At 44.9% G+C, this 23,107-nt stretch overlaps 2 protein-coding genes across 4 annotated transcripts in view; one reads left to right on the plus strand and one right to left on the minus strand.

Moving 5' to 3' along the window:
• Window positions 1-5,385, minus strand: part of STK10 (serine/threonine kinase 10) — a 124,948-nt gene extending 119,563 nt beyond the window's left edge. The window contains exon 1 of the mRNA XM_061393205.1: window positions 4,991-5,385. Coding sequence (XP_061249189.1) covers window positions 4,991-5,146 — 156 coding nt within the window. The 5' untranslated portion in view covers window positions 5,147-5,385. The remainder of the gene's footprint in view (window positions 1-4,990) is intronic.
• An 11,591-nt stretch (window positions 5,386-16,976) lies between these two features.
• Window positions 16,977-22,628, plus strand: EFCAB9 (EF-hand calcium binding domain 9). 3 transcript variants are annotated; one of them, XM_061393206.1, is made up of 4 exons: window positions 16,977-17,183; window positions 20,308-20,456; window positions 21,256-21,432; window positions 22,403-22,628. In XM_061393206.1, the coding sequence occupies exons 1-4, from the start codon at window positions 17,036-17,038 to the stop codon at window positions 22,595-22,597; spliced, it is 669 nt and encodes a 222-aa protein (XP_061249190.1). In that variant the 5' UTR covers window positions 16,977-17,035; the 3' UTR covers window positions 22,598-22,628. The 3 variants fall into 3 exon arrangements, with proteins under 3 accessions (XP_061249190.1, XP_061249191.1, XP_061249192.1); XM_061393207.1 differs by having other exon boundaries at window positions 16,978-17,171; XM_061393208.1 differs by lacking the exon at window positions 16,977-17,183 and adding an exon at window positions 18,537-18,710.
• The last annotated feature ends 479 nt before the right edge of the window (window positions 22,629-23,107 follow it).

The raw sequence follows: 23,107 nt of genomic DNA on the forward strand, positions 1-23,107 counted from the left end.
ACTCCTTCCACGGAATAATTCCCTTCCAGGAGTTAAGCCTAAAGGATGATTTAAAATACACAGTCAGTTTTGCTATAATGCTTACTTGTTAAAAATGTCAGTTTTGTTCCAATACCACTGATGTATCAGGGAACAATTTTATCAAAATGCTAAATTCACATCTGCTTATGTGTTGTCTGCCACAAACACGAGGTAAACGCAGAAAACTTCACCCAAGTGAGCCAACGCAAACGAATACACACAGAGGGCACAGGCCCCTCAGACGCCTGTCAGCAACCTTTGAGACACACCCGTCCGTCCCATACGGGGGTCCAATTTGCCACCTAACTTCAGAGCGCAGAGTCTTGGCCACTGAACCACCATGGAAGTCCCCATAATTCTATATTTCTTATCCACAAAACTTGTATAAAACTCTGCTACTTGTTTTTTTAGGCAATCTTTATTTCTTCTAATTTGTTGGTGAAGTTTTTGAGTGTTGTACCCTTATCCCCATTTGCTCACAAGGCCTCTGATTTTAACTGCATGATTCTGCACAGTTTAGGGATTTTTAGGAAGGCATTTACATTATAGCAGAACTGACGGTATCGTGTAAAGGGTTTAGCACAGCGCCTGGCACATGATAAGCACTTAAATCAATTTAACTTGTTAACAGTAAAAAAAAAAAAATTTACGAGGGGATTACTTAAATATCCAAAAAGATTAAGATCATGGGGGCACCGAACCATCCCAGAAAGTATGTATGAAGCATTTAGAATAACACATGAAGAGGTTTTAGGAATGAAAGATGGCATAAAACACCGCAGCTTTGTAGATTACAACCTTGCATTTTAACCAAAAATTTTTTTTTCTCCATAAAAATCAATTATGGGCTTCCCTGGTAGCTCAGCTAATAAAGGAGACCCCAGTTCGAATCCTGGGTCGGGAAGATCCGCTGGAAAAGTGATAGGCTACTCACTCCAGTATTCTTAGGCTTTCCCGGTGGCTCAGCTGGTAAAGAATCCACCTGCAATGTGGGAGACCTGGGTTCAATCCCTGGGTTGGGAAGATCGCCTGAAGAAAGGAACAGCTGCCCACACCAGTATTCTGGCCTGGAGAATTACATGGACTGTAATAGTATGTCCATATTTAAACAAATATTTTTTATCCATAAAAATCAATTAAGTCTGGAAGGAAATATATCAAAATGTTAACAGCAATTGATGGGACTTAGGGTAATGTTTTTCTTTTTAACTAAAAAAATTTTGTACTGTACTCCTAATTTTACAAATCATAAAACTTTTGAAAGCTTAAAGACAACGTAAGATGACAACTAGAGCAATCTTCAGGAAGCAGAAGAAAAATCTCAGCCTGTTAACCCAACTCATCAGGTCCACGGGCTCCCTGCCTCTGTTCAGCATTTGAGGGCCTGCTTCACCCACAGCTATGAGAGTGGGCACACCCAGTAAAGGCAGATTGTTCCATTCAACATCACACCAAATGCTTCCCTTTCCATCCTGTCTTCAAAGATTATTTCCAAGGGCAAGAACTTTTAAACTATATAGCCTATGACTTTAACTTTGTATCTAGTAATAAACTAAAAACTGTTTCCCTCTGAAATCCATCTGAAATCGCTTAAGGAGTAGGTGAGAGTGAACTTGACTTTGCACAAAATCAATCTTACCTACCTCTTTTTCACCAGAGATAAACTGGTTGGTGGCTTACCAGGGAGAAAAGGGAAAAAGAGGCTCCATAGTAGCACTAGTGGTAAAGAACCCACCTGCTTATGCAGGAGAAATAAGAGCTGTGGGTTCAATCCCTGGGTTGGGAACATCCCCTGGAGGAGGGCATCGACAACCCACTCCAGCTTTCTTGCCTGGAGAATCCCATGGACAGAGGCGCCGAGAGGGCTACCACCTATGAGATCACAAAGAGTCGGACACAGCTGAGCAACTTAGCACGCATGCACGCACACATCTTGACTGCTAATGCTTAGGCTTTGAGCCTCAACAAGACACTCAACAGGAAATCTATAATTGGCATCCTCTTCTGACAAGTCTTTGACAAATTGGGATTCTCATGACTTCTTTTTTTTTTTAATATTTATTTTATTTATTTGACTGTATCCGGTCTTAGTTGCAGCACACAGGACCTTAGATCTTAGTTGTGGCACGTGAAATCTGTTCCCTGACCAGGGCATGAACCTGGACCCCCTGCATTGGGAGCGTGGAGTCCTAGCCACTGGACCACCAGAAAAGTCCCTCTCGTGACTTCTCACACCAGAGAAATCCTCAGGAAGGCCATCATCACCTAGGCTGCCAGAAGAAAAATCTGCTAGTTCTAGGACAGGAAGAGGAGATGCTGCTAGCTGGCTGTCACTTGCCCAGCTCACAGCCAGCTGGTTACCAAGGCACCGTGTCAAAGTAGAAGTTCTGCTCCGAGATAAAAAACCTAGATGGAACCTCTGTCCTGTGCTGCTGAGATGGCCATGCCAGGGGACAATGAAGTAGGGAAGAGTTACGGTCCCTGAATAGAATCTTTATTAAAGCAATAACTGCTTCAACTTCATATCTAAAGGGCTGAGTAAACAGCACTTCTCCAGTGAAGGAGATAGGGGTCACAGAGATCTCTGATCTAAGACAGATCTTCCGAAGCTGTTAACTAAGCCCAGAGCCTTGGTTCTAGTCCATTCCTTTCCCTGGGACCCAGCGTTCCTGTACATAACATGGGGATGGGTTGGACTGAACAGTCACACACTAAGGCCAGGCGTGGAATCTAACAAATTGTCCAGGTGTATCAGCCATCACACAGCTCTCCTGGTCTAGCTTTGCGTTCTCTTAATGAGGAGAAAACCAAGGGTTCAGAGGTGGTGGGGAGGGAGCTGGGGTACGGTCAGCTCACAGCTTTGAGCACTACACTTGCTTTTAAAAGGGTCCATGTGTTCTGGAGAACCAGCAGACAAAGTAACTTGTGAATCAGATGGGCTCCTCTGTTTGGAACTTTCAGAGCAGTAGGGGAGTTTTACCCAGCTAAAGCAGGAGGAAATGACAATCGAAACTGACAAGGGGAAATCTTACCAGCCTAAAAGCAAAGTTCTACATTTAGATTTGAAAGAAAATGAACCATATGAAGCCAGGATCCATTAGGGGACAGGGAAAAGACTAATTGAAAGCCAACCCCAAACAGAACAAACATCTTCGAGAGCCAACAGCAAGCGTTGGAAACACCAGCTGAACCTTTTGGAGAAAGTGAGGGACATGGTGAGCTGCCCAAGGGTACAGCTGCCCTTGCAGGGGTCAGAGCACACCTGGAGAGCAGGCTGTGTCTGGGGGAGGCCAGAGCTTTGGTGGCCTGTCCAGGGATGGGGTGTCCGGGGGTGGGGTGTCCGGGGGTGGGGTGTCCAGGGGAGGGCTGGGGAGGTGGGGGGCGCCAAGACTGAGGACAGTTTCCTGGTGCCCTAGAAGGAAATGGCACCCCACTCCAGTGTTCTTGCCTGGAGAATCCCAGGGACAGGGGAGCCTGGTGGGCTTCCGTCTATGGGGTCGCACAGAGTCGGACACAACTGAAGCGACTTAGCAGCAGCAGAGGGAATAGGGAGCTTTGAGAAGGGTAAACAAAAGATGTGCCAGTGTAGAATGTGCTGGCTGCCCTTGCCTACACGCAGAGCCCACAGGCAGAGAAGCGCAGCAAGTCAAACAGCTGAGAGCCACGGGTGTGAGTGTCACAGCCTCTCCAACCACAGAACCTTTGCTCCAGTGGGGGTTCCACCCTGTAACAGGAAGTGCCTGCTTAGAAGGGAGGTGGTAACAAAATAGACACGGGGATGGGCCTGGGTGGCCTCAAAATTGCCTCCAGCCGGGTTTCTCAAAACTTAAAGTGCTTAGCGATCACCTGGGGATTTCTTACAACGTAGACCGTACTTGATCAGGTCTAGAGTGGGGCCTCAGACCCTGCATTTCTAATAAGCTCCCAGGTGATACTAATGCCACTCCTTCAGGGACCACAATTTGGTAATTCAGCTCACCACCACTTTCAGGTCAAAAAGAGCAAGTCTTGACCAGGAGGACTGAGAGAAGCCCTATCTGTGGTCCAAGCTCCTAAAAGGGAAGTCCTGGGATCAGAGTGGTCCACAAGCTAAAGGAATCCCATGAAGGTGACGGTGGCTCATGAAGGGGGAGTCCTCCTCGAGAACATGTGGGTTTCTCTAGGAGATAGGGGAAGGGTGGCGTCAAGCCCTAAGTGTTTTTTGGGTCCCCAGCAACACAGAATTTCTTCTCAGGACTAAGAACCAGACAATGCCTACAGCAAACGTGTCTAGAATTAATCAGCTCTGCCCCACCCACCCCTCCACAAAAGCTCTCTGGCCTCCTATTCCTCTAGGGGAAAGGTAACTACAGACTGGGAGACTCCCCAGCAGTGACTCATCCACATGCTCAAATCTGACCCCCGAAGCGCAGGATTCCAGAGGCCTTAACCTCCCGCTCTGCCGGCCCCAGCCTCCATCTCCAAGCCTAACCTCTCACTCCGAAACCCCCTACCCCCACCCCCGGTCTCTCTGTCTCTGGCTCATCTTCAGGTGTGTCCCTAGTATCATCGGACCCAACCCTTCCAGACGCAGCCCAGTTGCTCTGTGCCCATCGCCTCGGCACCCTAACAGCATCTGGGTGGACTCCCCTAAAAAGTACGCCTAGTCTCGGACGCAAAAGTTCTATAAGCGCCCCTTTGTCTCCCCCTGCGGCGCCGAGAGCCGTGCGGGGCGCACAGGAAGTGCTCGGAAAAAGCTTGGGGGCAGCCGCCGCGCCGTCAGGGGCGCAAGGACTGAGCCAGGCTGAGTGAGGGTACCCCCCACCCCCGGCAAAGAAGAAGGGTCAGCGGGACGGGAGCCCGGGACTCCGAGTTCAGGACGGGGCAGCCCCTCCGCGTTCTCCCGAGCCGCGGCCGAGACTGACCAGGGCCAGTGCCCCTCCCTTCCGGAGCGGCTCCACGCGCCCCGAGTCCCTCTCAGCGCCCTCACCTTGTAAACCTTGCCGAAGGCACCGTCGCCCAGCTCGCCCACGATCTCCCACACCTCGTTGGGATCCAGGTCCCGGCGGACATGCTCATATTCGCGGGACTTTCTCTTCTCGAAGGTAGACAGGCGCAGGATGCGGCGGAAATTGGCGAAAGCCATGGCTGGGGGCACGCGAGCCGGGGGGCGAGGTGGCGCGGCTCCCGCGGCCGCGAGGCGGAGGGGCTGGAGGGCGCCGCGGCGCTCGGGGGCTCTCCGCAGACCCGCCCTTCCCCGCAGCCCGACACGGGTCAAGTGCGCCCCGGGCAGCTCGCGGCTGGAGCACCCGGAACCGCGCAGGCAGCCGCGGTCTCCGCCCCCGCTCGGTCCCTTCCCGGGGCCGCCTCCCGGTGCCGGCCCCGCTCGCGCCGCGCCCCCCGCCCAGCCAGCCAGCCTCGGGAGGCGTTCCGGGGACCCGGCTCCACCTGCCGCTCCCCGGCAACACCCGGAGACCCCCTAATTGGCTACGGGCGCTCCCCGGCTCCGCCCGTCGCCGCAGGGCACTCTGGAAACTGTAGTCCCCTGCGCGCCGCACGCCCGCAAGCAACAGACTAGGCTTTGGAGAGTTTAGGGGACCCTTCGGCGAGAGCGTCCCGGAGCTGGGAGACCCCCAGAGTCACGTGGCTCCCAATATTTCTGCCGGAGCGAAAGGGGAACCAAACTGGCTATTCGCGAGCGCCCACTGACTGTTGTCCAAAGACCAAGAGGGCGAACCGACATTAATCACTGAATCCGCCCTGGAACTTCCCGGCAAAGGGGCTCTGCCCCCGCCCACTTTTCAGGTGGGGGCGCCGGGCGGGCTAGGCACCAGCCCCCCGCTACACATCATGTTGGCTGAGCCAGTGCGGTTTCCTCGGCGCGGTGCTGCCTCCTAGCGCGGGAGATGCCCGGTCCTTGCGGCAGTGGTCAGCCCTGGAGACCCAGGCTCCCCGGCTCGCTTCCCACCTCCCAGGGGCTCTGCCCACCGAGATCCACCAACCGGCCAGGATTACAGGGCTAGGAGAAAGAGCTCCTTGCCGACCTACGTATCCCATGCATCAGGATGGGTCTTCAAATATATTTGCATATTAAGTAAAAACTTTCTTATTCTTAAATTCCCAATTAAAAAAAAAAAAAAAAGCTCATTACACAGGGAGGCCTGGCGTGCTGCTGTCCTTGGGACTGCAGAGTTGGACACGACCGGGCGAACATACATAGAATTAAGTCTTCTTTGACTTAAGACCATCATTCTCGAACCTGGCCATTTTTTACTTGCCGCTGTTAACTGTCTCTAGGGCAGTTACACTTACATCTAAATCTAAGTGGGTTCCAAACGGTGGGCAGCATGTAAAGCTTATTATGGTAACTCTCCCTCATAAATAGAGCCTCAGCGAATGTCACACTCCAATAGTTCCCGTCCCTACGGAGAAAATTCCTGTTGAGGTGTTTTTACCACTCCGGAGCAGCAGGCAAACACCAATTTGGAAAGACAGCTGCAGAAGCCTGGGGTGCTGGTAGTGGTCTCCATAAAGGGTACCCTGAGTAAAGATTGAAATGTCTCCACTACTTAGTGAGTGGTTGCAACTGTAGAAAGTCTTAATCACCAGAAGAAGCAGACACAGCACAAGACTGGGCGCTCACCCACAAATAAACCTCCCAGAACAAGCCGGAAGGCAGGTCTTTCTCTGTTTCAGTCCACCTGACCAACTCTGTGAAGCGGATGGGAGGACAGTGGGGAGGCTCTCCCATTGGGAGGAAGGGGCTCTGACTTAGGCCAGTCTAGGGGTCTGGGAGTTGGAGGCCCAGGTTATCCCCAGGTCTAGCCAAACCACAAGGACTGTGTGAAAGCTCCAGAAAAAAATGAAGTAAGAAACAAAAATGGAGAGCTTCACTCAAAAATGTTATAAGTGAAAGAAACCAGACACAAAAGACCACATGTTACATGATTCCATTTATAAGAAATGTCTAGAAAAGGCAAATCCATGGGGACAGAAAGCAGGTTAACGGACTGAACTGAAATGGACCTGAGGGGTCTTTTTGGAGTGATGAAAATATTCTAAAACTGGATTATGGTGATGATGTAATAACTTGGCAGATTTAGTAAAAATCACTGAATTGTATACTTGAAATGGGTGTACTTTATGATATGTAAATGATATTTAAGTAAAGTTGTGAGAAATCAGAGAGGTTTAACAAAACCAAGCTATATCTCTGAAATAGCGAATAGACAAGACTGGTCAAAGACACAAAATGAGTTACAGAAAGAAAAATAGTCCCCAAGACAATGAAAATGAACAGGGACATAGTATTAGGTACCATAGAGATTTTGAAATCACAAAATGACATTTTAAACAATTTTATGTGAATATAATTTGTATGAAATGGGTAATATGAAATAGGTAATCATGTAGAAGAAAATACAAATGATATACAAGATTATAAGTGATATATAAAAGATACATAATTTCAATAAGAAATAAAAGCCTAAATAAGCTAATAATGAATAAAGAATCAAAAATCTAAACTCTGCCCCCACTGAAAGACATCATGTTATGTGGCTTTACAAATAATTTCTCCCTTTATATAAATACTTTAGGAAGATAAAGGAAATATTTCACTTTTCTAAGATGAGTTTTACTACAACTAAGTAGAGATAGTAAAAGAAACTTGTAGACTACTTTCCCTTAGGTAATAGATGGATTAAAAAAGATACTAGCAGGAGGAGACACATAAATGCCTATGGCTGATTCATGTTGATGTATGGCAAAACCCATCACAATATTGTAAAGTAATTATCCTCCAATTAAAATAAATAAATTTTAAAAAAAATAACAAAATACTCGCAAGATGAAACCCAAGGGGAATAAAAACACTATTACCAAGAAAGTCTTATCCAGGAATAAAAGAATGGTTCTATGCAGAAACAAAAGCAATTAAAGTAAGACACTGCATTGACAAAGAAAATCACATAGTCTCAGTAGTCACAGAAAAAGCATTTGACTGTTTTCTTAGGTTGGATTTTCCCAGAGACAAGGATCTGAATACAAATAGTTTATTTGGGAGGTGATGTTGAAGCCCGTAAAGGGAGCTGAATACTGCTATGGCTAACGGGGCTTAACCCACTTGGGTGTTCTGGGGATCAGGATACAGCATGCTGCAGACTCAGCCGAAGAGTCAAGGAAACTGGGGAATTTTTCTCTAAGCCTCATCTGTCCTTGACCAAGGGCTGCTCCCTAGGGCAGCGCTGCTAGCCTGCCGTGCTTGAAAGCCCAGAGAGCATCTCTTAAGTTGAGAGATGTCATGGCACTTTGTACAGCTTCTGCTATAAAATCCTCACATTTCTTATTTCTTCTCCTTTTTCCTATGGCGTTTGCTAGAATCTTTAGCAAATGATTTTACTGTATGTTAAACAGTAACAGTGAAAGTAGGAATCCTTGTCTTGGTCCAGTATTTAATGGAAAAGGGTTTAAAGTTTCTCCTTTAAGTATGATATTTATGAAAGACTGTGGCAAAAGATCCTCACACATGTGTGCTCAGTCACTTCAGTTCTGTCTGATTCTTTGAGACCCCATGGACTGTAGCCCACCAGGCTTCTCTGTCCGTAGGATTCTCCAGACAATACTGGAGTGGGTTGCCATGCCTCCTCCAAGGGATCTTCCTGACTCAGGGAGTGAACCCGCGTCTCCTGCATTGTAGGCAGTCTCTTTACCCACTGAGACACTTTCCTGCTATTTCTAATTTGCTAATAACTTTTTCTCATAGCTGTAGAACTTTATCAAATATTGTTTCTGCATTTACCATATACGTTAATCTTATGATTAATTACATGAGTTTTCTCACCCAGCCTATAGTCATGGTAGATTTCATTGACTAAATACTCTTGCATTCTTAGAGAATATTTTATCTTCCTCTAGAAAGGCTAAGTAACACAAGCCCAAGGTCACACAGCTTATCAGCGGCAGAGTTTGGATTTGAACCTAAGTAGTCTGATGCCACGGAGAAGGCAATGGCACCCCACTCCAGTACTTTTGCCTGGAAAATCCCATGGATGGTGGAGCCTGGTGGGCTGCAGTCCATGGGGTCGCTAAGAGTCGGACACGACTGAGCGACTTCACTTTCACTTTTCACTTTCATGCATTGGAGAAGGAAATGGCAACCCACTCCAGTGTTCTTGCCTGGAGAATCCCAGGGATGGGGGAGCCTGGTGGGCTGCCGTCTATGGGGTCACACAGAGTCGGACACGACTGAAGTGACTTAGCAGCAGCAGCAGCAGCAGTCTGATGCCAAAGTCTCTGCATCTGTTTGTGTAACTACTGTGTCCAGTTGCCTCTTGGTCATAATGTATATTTATACACATACCATTGACTTTGACGGCAAACTTCACACTTTACATAGATTTTTATGTCTATGTGCACAAACCAAAGCACCCATACTCTTCTTGTGCTGTCTCTATCTGGTTTCAAAATGAGAACATTTATTATTTTTTTTTAATTTTATGTAACAATTTAAGATAGGAATTATCTGTTCATTGTAAGTTTGATACAAAACCTGGTTTTAAATTTGCAAATCTCTAATTTTTAATTAGAGTTGGAGCATGTCTTCATAAGTTTGTTAGATGTTTGCATTTCAGGTTCTTTGCTGGTTCATATTGCTGGTTCATATTCTTTGCCCATTTTCCTATTAGATTTCCTTTCTCACTTTTTGACTGTAAGATTTTAAAAAAATAGTTTCTTACTGAGTACAGATGTCTTTCCAATGTATCATATATCTGTTAACTTTCCAGTGACTTTTGTTGAGCAAGAATGCTTAATACTGATGTCATTGAATTTTTTTGTCTTAAAAAAATTTTTAAGTCAACTTCATTGAGGTTTTTATATTTAATAAAACGAGTTCAAAGTTTTGACAAATATATACGCCCATGTAACCATCACCATGGGCTCCCCAGGTGGTGCTGGTGGTAAAGAACCCACTGCCAGTGCAGAAGATATGAGACTCGGGTTCAATCCCTGGACCGGGAAGACTTCCCTGGAGGAGGGCGTGGCAGCCCACTCCAGTATTCTTGCCCGGGGAATCCCATGGACAGAGGAGCCTGGCTACAGTCCATAGTGTCACAAACAGTCGGACGTAACTGAAGCGACTTAGCATGCAACCATCACCAGAGTCAAGGTACAGAACTTTCCCCTCGTCTCAGGAAATTCTTTTCCTTGATCATAAATTAATCCCCACTCACCATCCTCTCCCCAGGCAACCACTAATCTGTTTTCTGTCACCATATACTGGAAATGTCTTTCCTAGTTCATCAGATGAATGGAACCATATGGTAGTGCTCTTTTAAGTTTGGTTTCTTTTCACTCAGCATAATATTTTGAAATTCATCATGTTGTTATATGTATTTGTGGTTCATTCTTCCTAAATGTTGAGTAGTATTCCAGTGTATGGATATACCACAATTTGTTTATCCATTCAGCTGTTGATGGACATTTGCAGTCTTATGTTATCATGAATAAAGATGCTACAAATGCTTATGAGGTTTTGCATGGATATGTATTTTCATTTTCCTAGACGCGCTTAGGAGTGCAATTGCTGGATCATACCCTAAGTATATGGTTAACTTCATAAGAGAGTATTCAAGTATTTTACAAAGGATTGTATCACTTTCAGTTTAGTTCAGTTCAGTTCAGTCGCTCAGTCGTGTCCGACTCTTTGCGACCCCATGAATCACAGCACGCCAGGCCTCCCTGTCCATCACCAACTCCCAAAGTTTACTCAAACTCACATCCATCGAGTCGGTGATGCCATCCAGCCATCTCATCCTCTGTCATCCCCTTCTCCTCCTGCCCCCAATCCCTCCCAGCATCAGAGTCTTTTCCAATGAGTCAACTCTTCGCATGAAGTGGCCAAAGTACTGGAGTTTCAGCTTTAGCCTCATTCCTTCCAAAGAACACCCAGGACCAATCTCCTTCAGAATGGGCTGGTTGGATCTTCTTGCAGTCCAAGGGACTCTCAAGAGTCTTCTCCAACATCACAGTTCAAAAGCATCAGTTCTTCAGTGCTCAGCTTTCTTCACGGTCCAACTCTCACATCCATACATGACCACTGAAAAAACCATAGCCTTGACTAGACGGACCTTTGTTGGCAAAGTAATGTCTCTGCTTTTAAATATGCTATCTAGGTTGATCATAACTTTCCTTCCAAGGAGTAAGTGTCTTTTAATTTCATGGCTGCAATCACCATCTACAGTGATTTTGGAGCCCAAAATATAAGTCTGCCACTGTTTCCACTGTTTCCCCATCTATTTCCCATGAAGTGATGGGACTAGATGATCTTAGTTTTCTGAATGTTGAGCTTTAAGCCAACTTTTTCACTCTCCTGTTTCACTTTCATCAAGTACGTTCCCACAAATGATACTGCTCCAATCATATTGATATCATCAGTTCTTAAAACTCTAGCCATTCCAGTGAATATGTAATGGTACCTTACTCTAAGGTTTTGCCCTCAAGACGTTTGCAAAATCCTAAAGTACATGGGAAAGAGGCCATGAAACCAAACAGAAAGCCAATAGGCTCATAAACTAAAAGGCTAAGGACAGCCTTGTGGTCTCCAAATAAATTTTTCCATAAAATGGTACTATGGCTCTTTGGAGAAGTGCTTTCTAGATCTAAGACAGGAAATGTCTATCCTTACATCAGTATCTGTGCTCTGTCTTGAAAAAGAAAGTACAGACGGCAAATATACACGTGTAAATGTGCTTCACATCATTAGTCATCAGGGAAATGCAGATAAAAACCAGCCTATCCATTTGAGTAGGCTAAGTTATGCCGCAGTAAAGCCTTCACACAATTCGGATGGATTTCTTACTGACTGTACAGAAAGCTACAAAGAATGTCGCATCTATCCTCGTGAGAAAAAAAGATGGATGCTCTACAAAACTTTTCTTGAGAATATCAGAGGACTGAGGTCACGAGGCAACCAAGGAAACTGAAAGCCAAAAAGAACAAGCGAGGAGAGAGGGCACCCCACTATGGAACCTTTGGCAGAACACGACTGAAGACGGCAGTGGCCACACAAGTGGTAGAGAAGAAAGTAACTAAAGCTCGAGCAAATCATTAGAGGCAAAGTGTGGGCTACTGTGTCAGTGTGGGTTCGCTGGAGTTCCTAGATACAAGGCACAATCACATGCATTGGCAAACTCCTTCCCATGTGTCTCCAATGGGTGCTTGTGAGAAGAATTGGGGGCAGGGCAGCAGACTGGAGAGTTCCGATTCTTGCTGAGGCAGGAGTAAGGGAGGAGGTTGGTGGCTGCCAGGAGATGAGTATAAGGTCTCATCTACTTCCTCAGAAGTAGCAAAATCCTTCAAAGCAATAGCTTTCTGCTGCTGGGAGAGGAGAATCTGTCACTCTCAAGCCCCAGATGAAAATCCATGGTTCTCACCTCCCAGGGCAAGGGAGGGAAGATCCTCTATCTTTTTGTGTAGTCACTGAGGAACTCAGGCTAATAGGGAACCATCATCTATTTTTAAATTTTTTTTTATAGGGGTAACTTTGGTTATGACCAACCTAGACAGCATATTAAAAAGCAGAGGCATTACTTTGGCAACAAAGGTCCATCTAGTCAAAGTTATGGTTTTTCCAGTAGCCATGGATGGATGTGAGAGTTGGACTAAAAAGAAAAGCTGAATGCCGAAGAGCTGATGCTTTTGAACCGTGGTGTTGAAGAAGACTCTTGAGAGTCCCTTGGACTGCAAGGAGATCCAACCAGTCCATCCTAAAGGAAATCAGTCCTGAATATTCATTGGAAGGACTGATGCTGAAGCTGAAGCTCCAATACTTTGGCTACCTGATGCGAAGAACTGACTCCTTGGAAAAGACCCTGATGCTGGGAAAGATTGAGAGCAGGAGGAGAAGGGGACAACAGAGGATGAGATGGTTGGATGGCATCACCATTACTCAACTCAACAGACATGAGTTTGAATAAACTTCGGGAGTTAGTGATGGACAGGGAGGCCTGCTGTGCTGCAGTCCATGGGGTCGCAGAGTCAGACACAACTGAGCAACTGAATGAACTTTGGTTTATAACATTAAATAAGTTTCATATGTACATTATATTCCTATTCTGTGTACACACAGCATGCTCAGGGCACCATCATCTTGAATGTTACTGGTTACTATGGCATTGGAAAAGACAGTTAGTTCTGATATTTTGGGAATTGTTTGTTGCAGTCCTTACCCTAATTAACACACTGGGAAAACGCAGTTAAATTTTACACCATTTTTTCTCCCGTCCTCTAGCAGCAACAGATCTTCCCCTATATAGCTCCTGGTGAGTTCTGACGGCACCCACAGCTAGCTTCTTCATATGACATTATTTTTAGCATTTTTTTACAGTGAATATTCATTTAGATCTACTCACACATATTCAATTTCTGGTACTTCTCATTCCTCCCTGAATGCCTGTGTTTTCATAAGGGATTATTTTTCTGTGTTTGAAGAGTTCCCTTATGGGTGTTAATTTTCTCAGTTTTTGTGTGTATGGGTTTATTTTGTTAGTTCCTTCCTTCTGTCATAATTATATTGCACATAAATTTTATCATTTTGGGGACCTCTCTGGTGGTGCAGGGGAGAAGGCAGTGGCACCCCACTCCAGGCCTGTTCCCTGGAAAATCCCACGGATGGAGGAGTCTGGTAGGCTGCAGTCCATGGGTCGCACAGAGTCGGACACAACTGAAGTGACTTAGTAGTAGTAGTAGCTGGTGGTCCAGTGGTTAAGACTCCACGCTGCCAAGGCACAGGGGCACAGGTTCCATCCCTGGTCCCAGAACTAAGATCCCACATGCCGTGTGCCATGGCCAAAAGATAAATAATAATACTAGATTATATCATTTTTAAAGGCTTTAAAAAAAATTTATGTATTTATTTGGTAGTGCTGGGTCTTAGCTGTTGCATGCAGGATCTTCAGCTCCTTGCAGCATGCGGAATCTTTAGCTGTTGTATGCAAATGAGTTTCAGTGTGTGGGATCAAGTTCCCTGACCAGGGATTGAACCCAGGCCCCTGCACTGAGAGCGAGGAGTGTTAGCCAGTAGACGGTCAGGGAACTCCCTGCAGTTCTGACACTGTTATCCCTTCACTCCACGTTGTTTACTTGGATTGACCCACGCATTCTTACTACTTCGTTGCTCTGTGTTCCTTCTTACATCTTGGATTTTCTCTCTGTGATCATTCTCTTACTATTTTAAGTTGATCCTTTATAATTTCTTTTGGGAGAGTCAGTTAGTGATCATTGTTAGTTGTTTGGGGTTTTTGTCTGTTTTTGCCTGAATACAGCTTTATCTCATCCTGGTTTTTTTTTTCTTTTCACTATAGAAAATTTCAAACATATTCAAAGTAGAAGGAATAGTGTAAGGTAGTACTAGTATATACTCATCAGTCATTTCATGTTCGAACAACCCTAGTATATGTATACGATTACCCATGAGCCTGAGTCATTTTGAAGCACATTCCAGCATCTTATCATTTTGTCTTTTTAAACAACCTCATCTGTTGTCACTTCTAATATTATATCCAATCAGTGTTCATAGTTCTCCATCATCTCATGCTTTTTGGTAAGTTGTTTGTTTTTGTGGGTTTTCAAATGCACAATCTATATTAATAAGGGTCCTAATATGTCCATACACTGTAACTGGTGCGATCTGAAAGACTAATTAAACTGTTAGTCTATAGATCCCTCTTGCATCTCTTTTTCTTTTCTTGTAAGTTTTTACTGAAGCAGCGGAGTCCTTTTCTTTTAGAGCTTTCCGCAGTCTGGGCTTTGTTCATTGTGTCCCAACAGTGCCATTTAACATGGACCTCTGCTGTCTTCTCTATTTCCCTGATTTATATTTTCTGTAAAATGGTCAAATTCAGGTTTGATTTTTCTCCTCATTCTTTTGAGAAAGTAAAATTCACATAATATAAAATTAGCTATTTTAAAGCATACAGACACTCCCCTGGTGGTCCAGTGGTTAAGAATCCACCTGCCAATGCAGGGGACACGGGTTCCATCCCTGGTCCAGGAAGATCCCACATGCCGAGGAGCAACCAAGCCCATGTGCCACAACTACTGAGCCAGCACACCCTAGAGCCCATGCTCCGCAGCAAGAGAAGGCACCCCAATGAGGAGTCCACGCACCCAACCAGAGAGGGGCCCTGCTCGCCGCAGCTAGAGAAAGCCCGTGCAGCAACGACGACCCAGTGCAGCCAAAAATAAGTATTTTAATTTTTAAAAGTGTACAATTCAGCGGCACTTAGGACACTGACAGTGCTACTCATCTATCACCTCTGCGGGTTTGAAACGTTTTCATCAGCCCACTGGGAATCCAGAAGCTGTCACTTCCCGTTACCCTCCCCCCCAGCTCCTGGCAGTGGCTGATCTGCTTTTCTATGACTTTGCTTCTTCTGGATACTTAATATAAATGGAATCATATAACATGTGACTTTCTGGGCTCGGCTTCTTTCACTTACCATAAGGTTCATCTACATTGTAACATGTATCCTTCCCTTTCATGACAGAATGATATTTCACTGTATGAATGTACTACGTTTCATTTGCCATCAGTTTATGAACATTGGGTTGTTTTCACCGTTTGCCTATTGTGAATAGTGCTGTTACAAACATTTTGTACAAGTGTTTATTTGAATACTTTTCATTTCTTTTGGATATATTATCTAGGAGTGAAATTGCTAGGTCATATGGCATGGGGTCGAAAAGAATCAGACACGACTGAATGATTAACGCTAAAAATAATGGTAATTTCATGTTTAACTTTTTAAGGAACTTCCCTTCAGTCTTGAAAGATGATTTTACTGAAATCATCTTTTTTCTTGAAACCATAATTTTAGTTGGCTAGATTGTTTTTACACATTGAAACATAATTCTGTTATGTTTTGGTTTCCATGTTGTGAAGAAGTGGATTGTTAATCATCAGTCCTTTGAAAGTAATCTTTCTTCTCTGATTGCCTTTAAAATCTTTGTCTTTGGTAGAATATAGTTGCACTCTGATGTGTACAGATATGTATTTCTTCTTATTTCAGCTACTTAGGACTTCAAGGTTTTGAGAAGCAATATTGCATGGCTAAAAAGCAGTGATTATTGGCAGGCTATCTGGGTTCACATGCTGACTTCACCATTAACTAGCCTATTGACATTAGGAAAATTACTTAACTTTTCTGAGCTGGTTTCTTTTTTTAAGTTTTAATTGATATATTTGATGTACAGTATTATATAACTTACAGGTATACAACATAGTGGTCCACAATTTTTAAAGGTTAGATTCTATTTACAGTCATTATAAAATATTGGCTAGGGAATTCCCTGGTGGTTCTGTAGATAGGAGTCTATGCTTTCACTACTAAGGGCGCAAGTTCAATCCCTGGTTAGAGAACTGAGATCCTGCAAGCTGTGAGGCAAAGCCAAATATATATATATGTATATTATGTATATATATAGACATGTAACATACAATATATCCTCCTTGTATAATATATCCTTGTAGCTTATTTTATACACAGCAGTTTGTGCCTTGAGCCTGTTTCTTAATCTGTAAAATAGGTATAATAATCTCTGCCTCTTAGGATTCTATGACTAGTCTGCAGACTAAATGAGTTAGTATATTAACACACTTAGAACAGTGCCTGGCGTGTAGTTACATAGCTGTTCACTTTGATAACGATAATGAGCACAGTCTGTGGATGGGTGTCTTTCACTGACTTTGGAAAATTCTCATTTTTTATTTTTGGCTACCCTGCTTGGCTTGTGGGATCATAGTTCCCCGACCAGGGATTGAACCTGGGCCTCCAAAGTGAAAGCGCCGAGTCCTCACCACTGGTCAGCCAGGGGAATTGCCGAAATTTTAAATTTTTATTGACTGTTTCCTGTGATGTCTGACCTAGGAAGATCTTTACTACCTGAGCTTTTCTCCACCCAACATTCTAGTTCTGAGGCAGAATTCTCTGTTCTACTTCAGGTTGCCAGAGTCTTCGGCTTAAAGGGCTCCATAATGAAACTGAAGCAGGGATCGTTTCTGTGGTACCTTTACCTGGACAAACTGTACTGCTTATTATCCGTGAGGAATGTGAAGGCCTTGGTGGAGTATTTTCACCTTCTTGACGTGCACCACAAGAAAACCTTGAATGGTCAGTACTTCCGTAAGTGCTTCTTCTGGTCATGACTTGGTTTTTAATGAATGTGCAGGAGAACTTACAGAGCCAGAAACTAGTTCATTAACATAGGTATTACATCTTCGAAACGAAGCACAGAGAGACCCCACCAGCTGAGACTTGATGGCAGTTCAGTGAAGCAGATAAAACAACAAGCTTTGGGATTAGATCTTGGCTCCACGCGTTATTCCTTGGTGACTTGCACAATGTCATCATCCTCTAAGTCTAATTTTCTTCATCCGTAAGTGAGGCTTCTAATAATGGAGTCCACCTCATGGTTGGAAAAGAAAGATAACGAGGGACTTCCCTGGCAGTGCAGTGGTTAAGTCTCCGCACTTCCACTTCACAGGGCGTGGGTTCAGTCCTGTTTGGGAGCTCAGATGCTTCATGATGCATGGTGCAGCCAAAAAAAAAGGTGATGAGATTAGATAACATACGGAAAGTGCTTAGCACGGTGCTCGGCACGCTCTAAGGGTTTAATGTGTTCATTACTGTTACAGCTATTCCTGGCGGCCGACCCCTCTCAGGCCTTAACCCTCAAGAGTCCCTTAGCAAAACTTGTCCATAGACTGGGAGAATTGAGTCAGATGATCGGCAAGCTCCCTTCTAATTCTTGGTACTTGTGACTGAAAAGTGTTGATGAGCTCAACCCTGCTGCTGAGTGCACAACACTTTAGGGCTTTCTGTTTGTTTGGCATTTATTTCTCTTTAGACCTGGATAGGGCTTCCCAGGTGGCGCTAGTGGTAAAGAGCTCACCTGCCACTGCAGGAGCTGCAAGCCATGTGGGTTTGATCCCTGGATCGGGAAGATACCCTGGAGAAGGGAATGACTAACTATTCCAGTATTCTTGCCTACAGAATCCCATGGACAGAGGAGCCTGGTGGGCTACAGTCCATGGGGTCACTGAGAGTCAGACAAGACTGAAGAGACTTAGCATAAATAAGGTATCCTATTCACTCATTGTAACCTGAGGGAGAGAAGTATCATTTATCAACAAGGAGTTTCTTCCATAAAAAATTTTTAAAGAGTTCATTCAATCCTTATAAAATAATAAAGATACCTTCATTTATTCATACTTTCATGCCTCAGATTTATACACAGCATGTCACCAAATCTTCCCAATAACCCAGTCCTAGATAAGACAACTGTAGGGCACCTTGATGTAAACAGAAAAGCTGGCCCCAAAACCCAAGGGTTTCTAACTCTAAAGCCCATAGTCTCACCAGCGTTTGCTGAGCAGTCTGATCTCCCTGGTAACTAAGTCGCTCCCCGCTGATGCAACACCTGAGAGATGAAGTCATACTCGGGTCTTCTGGTCACCAAGGGACCGGATGGTGACCTGGAGGAAGGCACAGGCTTGAGCTTTGCCTGCCAGGGATGTGGTGACGTCGAACCCTAGATGCTTGGCCTGGAGTCAGCCGATTGAATAATAGTATCTGTTGATTAGCTACTGAGCCTTACTGTAAAGCAATCCTCACGAAGCAAGGACACAGGCATCAGCATGTCTGCACATGGTGTGTTCCCAAGTGCTCACACCTGGTGGGACGTGGGAAACCCTCAGATCATGACACTGTGTTAACTGATTCATTGTACCCTTAGCCCACTTCAGCCAGGACTCCAAACCACCCAGACATGCTTTACAGATGTAGTGGAGCCATGTCTCGTGCAGGAGACACAAGACAACTAATGTAATTAATGTGTATGTGTGCATGCTCAGTTGCTCAGTCGTGTCTGACTCTTTGCGATCCCATGGACTGTAGGCCACCAGGCTCCTCTGTCCATGAAATTTTTCATGCAACCATACTGGAGTGGGTTGCCATGCCCTCCTCTAGGAGATCTTCCAACCGAACATGGGTCTCTTGCGTCTCCTGCGTTGGCAGGTGGGTTCTTTAGGGCTTTAACACTTCAGGGCTTTTTTGTTTGTTCATTTGTCTTTTGATTTTTTTCTCTTTTAGGACTGGGTATAAATAAGGTAGGGCTTCCCAGGTGGCACCAGTGGTAAGAAACCCGCCTGCCAATGCAGGAGCTGCAAGAGATGTGGGTTTAAAGCCCTCTGTAATCAGTGGGCAAGAAGAAATCACATGTAGACAAAGTTACACTTGAGAATCTCTGAAATCTTACGGGTGATCTGTACATACAACCTGTACAGCCACATACCACTGTGTGAACACATCACCATGTTTGTTTCTTCCATCTAACATCCCCCAAGACAGATGATGAGTGAGTGGAATTTCAGGCAAAAACCTTCCCTGTCCTTTAAATTACAGTGTTTTTTTTTTTTCCCTCCGATTGCATATGACTGCAGATGCATTAACTAATGTGCAAAAGATACAGCTTCACTGTAGAAAGAGCAAGGCTGTGGAGTCAGATGGACCACATATGAACTCCAGCTCTGCCACTCCAAGTTTGGTCCACAGAGCAGCAGAGGCCACATCACTTGGGAGCTTGTTAAGATGCAGACTCAGTAGTCCCAAGCCAGTTTCTAATCACAACCGCTGTGTTTACAAGATCCCCAAGTGACTGGTATGCCCATTACAGCTCGAGAAGCCCCAAGCCTAGTTATCACCCAAAGCTTATTGTAAAAGGCTCTGTAGCTGCCTGGGTTCCACGACATGCAGCACTTAGAGTGCCCAGCACCTAAGGTGCCTGATGCTAGCTCCTTTCCCCAGTCAAAAGCATTTACGTTATGTAAGCATGAGGCACAGTGATACTTTTATAGAAGAGGAATGATTTTTAAATTTCTCTTTTTAATTCTCTCAAGTGAATGACCCAGGTGAAATGTCAGCTTTTCCAAGAGCATGTCCTAGGTCCCCAGTGAGAACTAAGCTCTTCTATGTACTAGGAGCACTTTGAGCCTTTTATTGGTTATGTATGCACATCGGTCTGTTCCATCGAGCACATGAGCTGCACTCAGGAACCAAGCCCTGTCCACTCCCCTTCTTCACAAGTCCAGGCGCAGTGGAATGTGTAGTGGCAAAGCCAGAAACAAAGTATTATCATTACTATTGCCGCGTCAACAAGCTTCCAACAGGACCACCATTTTGGTGGCCCCCAGATGTCGAACATTCTAGAACTGTTTCAGAATAACCTGTCTCATCTCCCTGCTGACAGATGTGCTGTTTTACCACTTCCTTCATCACGTGACTGACTTGACAAGGAACCAGATCACAGTTGTGTTCAACATGCTGGACTGGAACGCGGTGGGCGAGATTGGTTTTGACCAGTTCTACATGCTGGTGTGCATACTGCTGGCACAAGAGGCAAGTAGCCAGCCAGGCTCTGGGGCCGAGGGGGCAGAGCTCGGCGGCTGCCACCGTGTCGCTAACGGCGGTGCCAAATTAAGAGTGCGGCACAAGTTTTCTTCTTTCCACTGAAAACAGGAAGAAGAAACAGGGAGAGTACTACTTTTGGTTCCTAAATGGTCCATCTATAACCTAGGAGTTTCGAAAGGTTACCCAGCTTCCCTCCCACTTTGCCTTTATAAAGAACAAATCTCATCCTGTCACATCTCTGCTTGGCATGCCCTTCCTTGCTTGCCCCTTCTAGCTGGTGGGTCTTAAATAATCACCAGTAATCCCAGTTGCCTCTCTTCCTCAGTGATCCCTTTCCTCAGAGAATATTCTGAAGGGGATGAATGAGCAAGACAAGACCTGCCTGTCTTTGGGTACCCATCTCACCTTGCACACACTCCTAGAGTGTATTCACCTCTTTCCCTTTCCTTAAGGAAAGGCACCTCATGTCTTCATCATTTTATCGCCAGCGCTGACATTTTCTTATGTAGATTTTCACTGAACACAAGGAAATGCATTCTACTACTGAGAGTTCCATCTAGCAGAACTAATCACTACAGATAGCATCAGTTCCCCTTGAGGGCAGATGCTGAAGCAGGATCTGATACACTGACCACAGCACCCTTCCGGCCCTGAGCTGCTATGATTCTGCCCTTTGCTTTTAGCTCTCTAGGGAGTGGACTAGTGAATAGATGAGTCTTGATGTAACAAGTTTAGAAAGTAGCACCGACAATACTATTCCTTTCCTTATGTTTTTCTCTCAAAACAGAACCATTTGGAAGAGCAATTTATCTTCCGCCATTCCCGGCCTGTTTTTGAGTTGCTTGACCTGGATGGGGAGCTGAAAATTGGCCCAGACCACTTGCACATGTACAACTTTCTCTTTAATATTAAAAAGCAGCAACTCAGAGACCTCTACTATAACTTCGACATCACAGGTGACCGCGTAAGTGCAGGTCCCTAGCATGTGGCCTGGCAGTGTGCGTGCTCAGTCGTGTCCAACTCTTTGTGACCCCCTGGACTGTAGCTCACCAGGCTCCTCCGTCCCTAGGATTTTCCAGGGAGCGGTCACCATTCCCTCCTCTAGAGGATCTTCCTGACCCAGGGAGCGAACTTGCATCTCCTGCATTGGCAGGTAGACTCCTTACCCCTGAGCCACCTGGGAGGCTGTGGCCTGGCAGCCCCTCTGTCCAGAGCTAGAGGGCTGTGTCCTCTGCCTACAGTGGGACAGGGAAGGAGGAGGGAAGGAGAAACCTGCTGGAGCACTGTGTGCTGTGATCACCTGCTGTGATCCCAGTCACGGTACGGGGATCACAGAAAACCTGAGATGGACAGGCCTGTGGAAGACAGGGTTGTAACTGCTACATCATATAATGTGGATATAAAATTACAGAAGTTTAGAGAAGGAAATTCTGTTGGAAGTTTAGTTGAAAGAAGGAACTATTTTAATATGGCAAGAATTGGTCTTAAGAGGAAGGGTTATAGATTTTAATAAGTAGAAACAAAGAAATTCTTAGATGGGAACACATGAGTTAATTCCAAGAGAAAACAGTGCATACCTATTTCAAGTCCATTCGGTGAACGGCCTAGTCCAAGTCCATGCTGACTAGCTAGTGAGAGCTAAAGTCTAAGCTTTAAACAGATGGACCGCACTGTGAAGCAGCTCAGATGGCAGCCTGAACATGTGTGGACTTGAGGCAGCAGAAGTAAGAAAGTGGCCCTGGTGCCCTCTGAGCCCACAGTAGGCTGTCTCTGGCTCTAGACCACAAGCAGACAGGGATCAGTCCTCATTACTGGGCCTCTTTAATCAAGTTTCCAAGGTTTTAAATGAGAAGTGATTACAATCCTGCTCCCATCTGAAACAAAGTATCAAATCCTTTCTGAAATAACTTTCCTTTTTTCCTCCCCAACACAAGCTTCTTAATTACAAGGAATTTAAGCTGTTTACTATCTTCTCCATGGACAAATATCAGGAGAGTCAAAAAGCAGAGAAAGAGAAGAAGAAAGAGAAAGCTTTACTCAAAAAGAAACTATCACAAGTGAATGAGAGCCAGAGAGAGAGTCTTCTTGGAATACAACCATTTGAAAGTATAAGTAATTACAATTGTTAACAGGTCTTAAAAATAAACTTAGAACATCAAAGTGAGTATCTCTGATTTTTACACACGAGGGTTGAGTGTTCTTCAATCCACAGATTCTTAACCTTATTAACCTTGAGGCCTCACATGACTCATAGTCATGTAATCACTTCTCTTTTTTGACATGTCCCAGTTCTGCTGTTGCTTTTCAGACCAATCCTGTCTACCAGGTCCCTGTGTATCAATTACCAGCTCTTCCTGGAGCTAAGCAGTTGGAAGACGATGCTTTCCTAAGATTTGCCACAAGTAGTCCAATACTTTCAGAATTCTATTCTCCCAATCCTTAAGGCTAAAAACAAACTTCAAAATGGAAATGCTCCTCCACGCGTAAGGAATATTGACTTTTAAGGATATGGGGACTGTGTTCTTCCTAGAACTTGAATTGCTCTTTGATGAATTAGGTGCTTAAGCAATTATACCAAATCTACTAGGGTACGATAATTATTACATGTCCTTGTATAATTTTAATTTTTTGTGTAAGTA

Source organism: Bos javanicus, chromosome 20 (assembly GCF_032452875.1).
Source record: "Bos javanicus breed banteng chromosome 20, ARS-OSU_banteng_1.0, whole genome shotgun sequence".
NCBI lineage: Eukaryota > Metazoa > Chordata > Mammalia > Artiodactyla > Bovidae > Bos > Bos javanicus.

What these genes read in the sequence shown, in the direction of transcription:
- EFCAB9 (XM_061393206.1), top strand. Translation starts at nt 17,036, where the DNA reads ATGAAACTGAAGCAGGGATCGTTTCTGTGGTACCTTTACCTGGACAAA. An exon ending in CTTGAATGGTCAGTACTTCC is followed by an intron (nt 17,184 to 20,307) that starts GTAAGTGCTTCT and finishes CCCTGCTGACAG; the next exon opens with ATGTGCTGTTTTACCACTTC. An exon ending in TCGACATCACAGGTGACCGC is followed by an intron (nt 21,433 to 22,402) that starts GTAAGTGCAGGT and finishes CCCCAACACAAG; the next exon opens with CTTCTTAATTACAAGGAATT.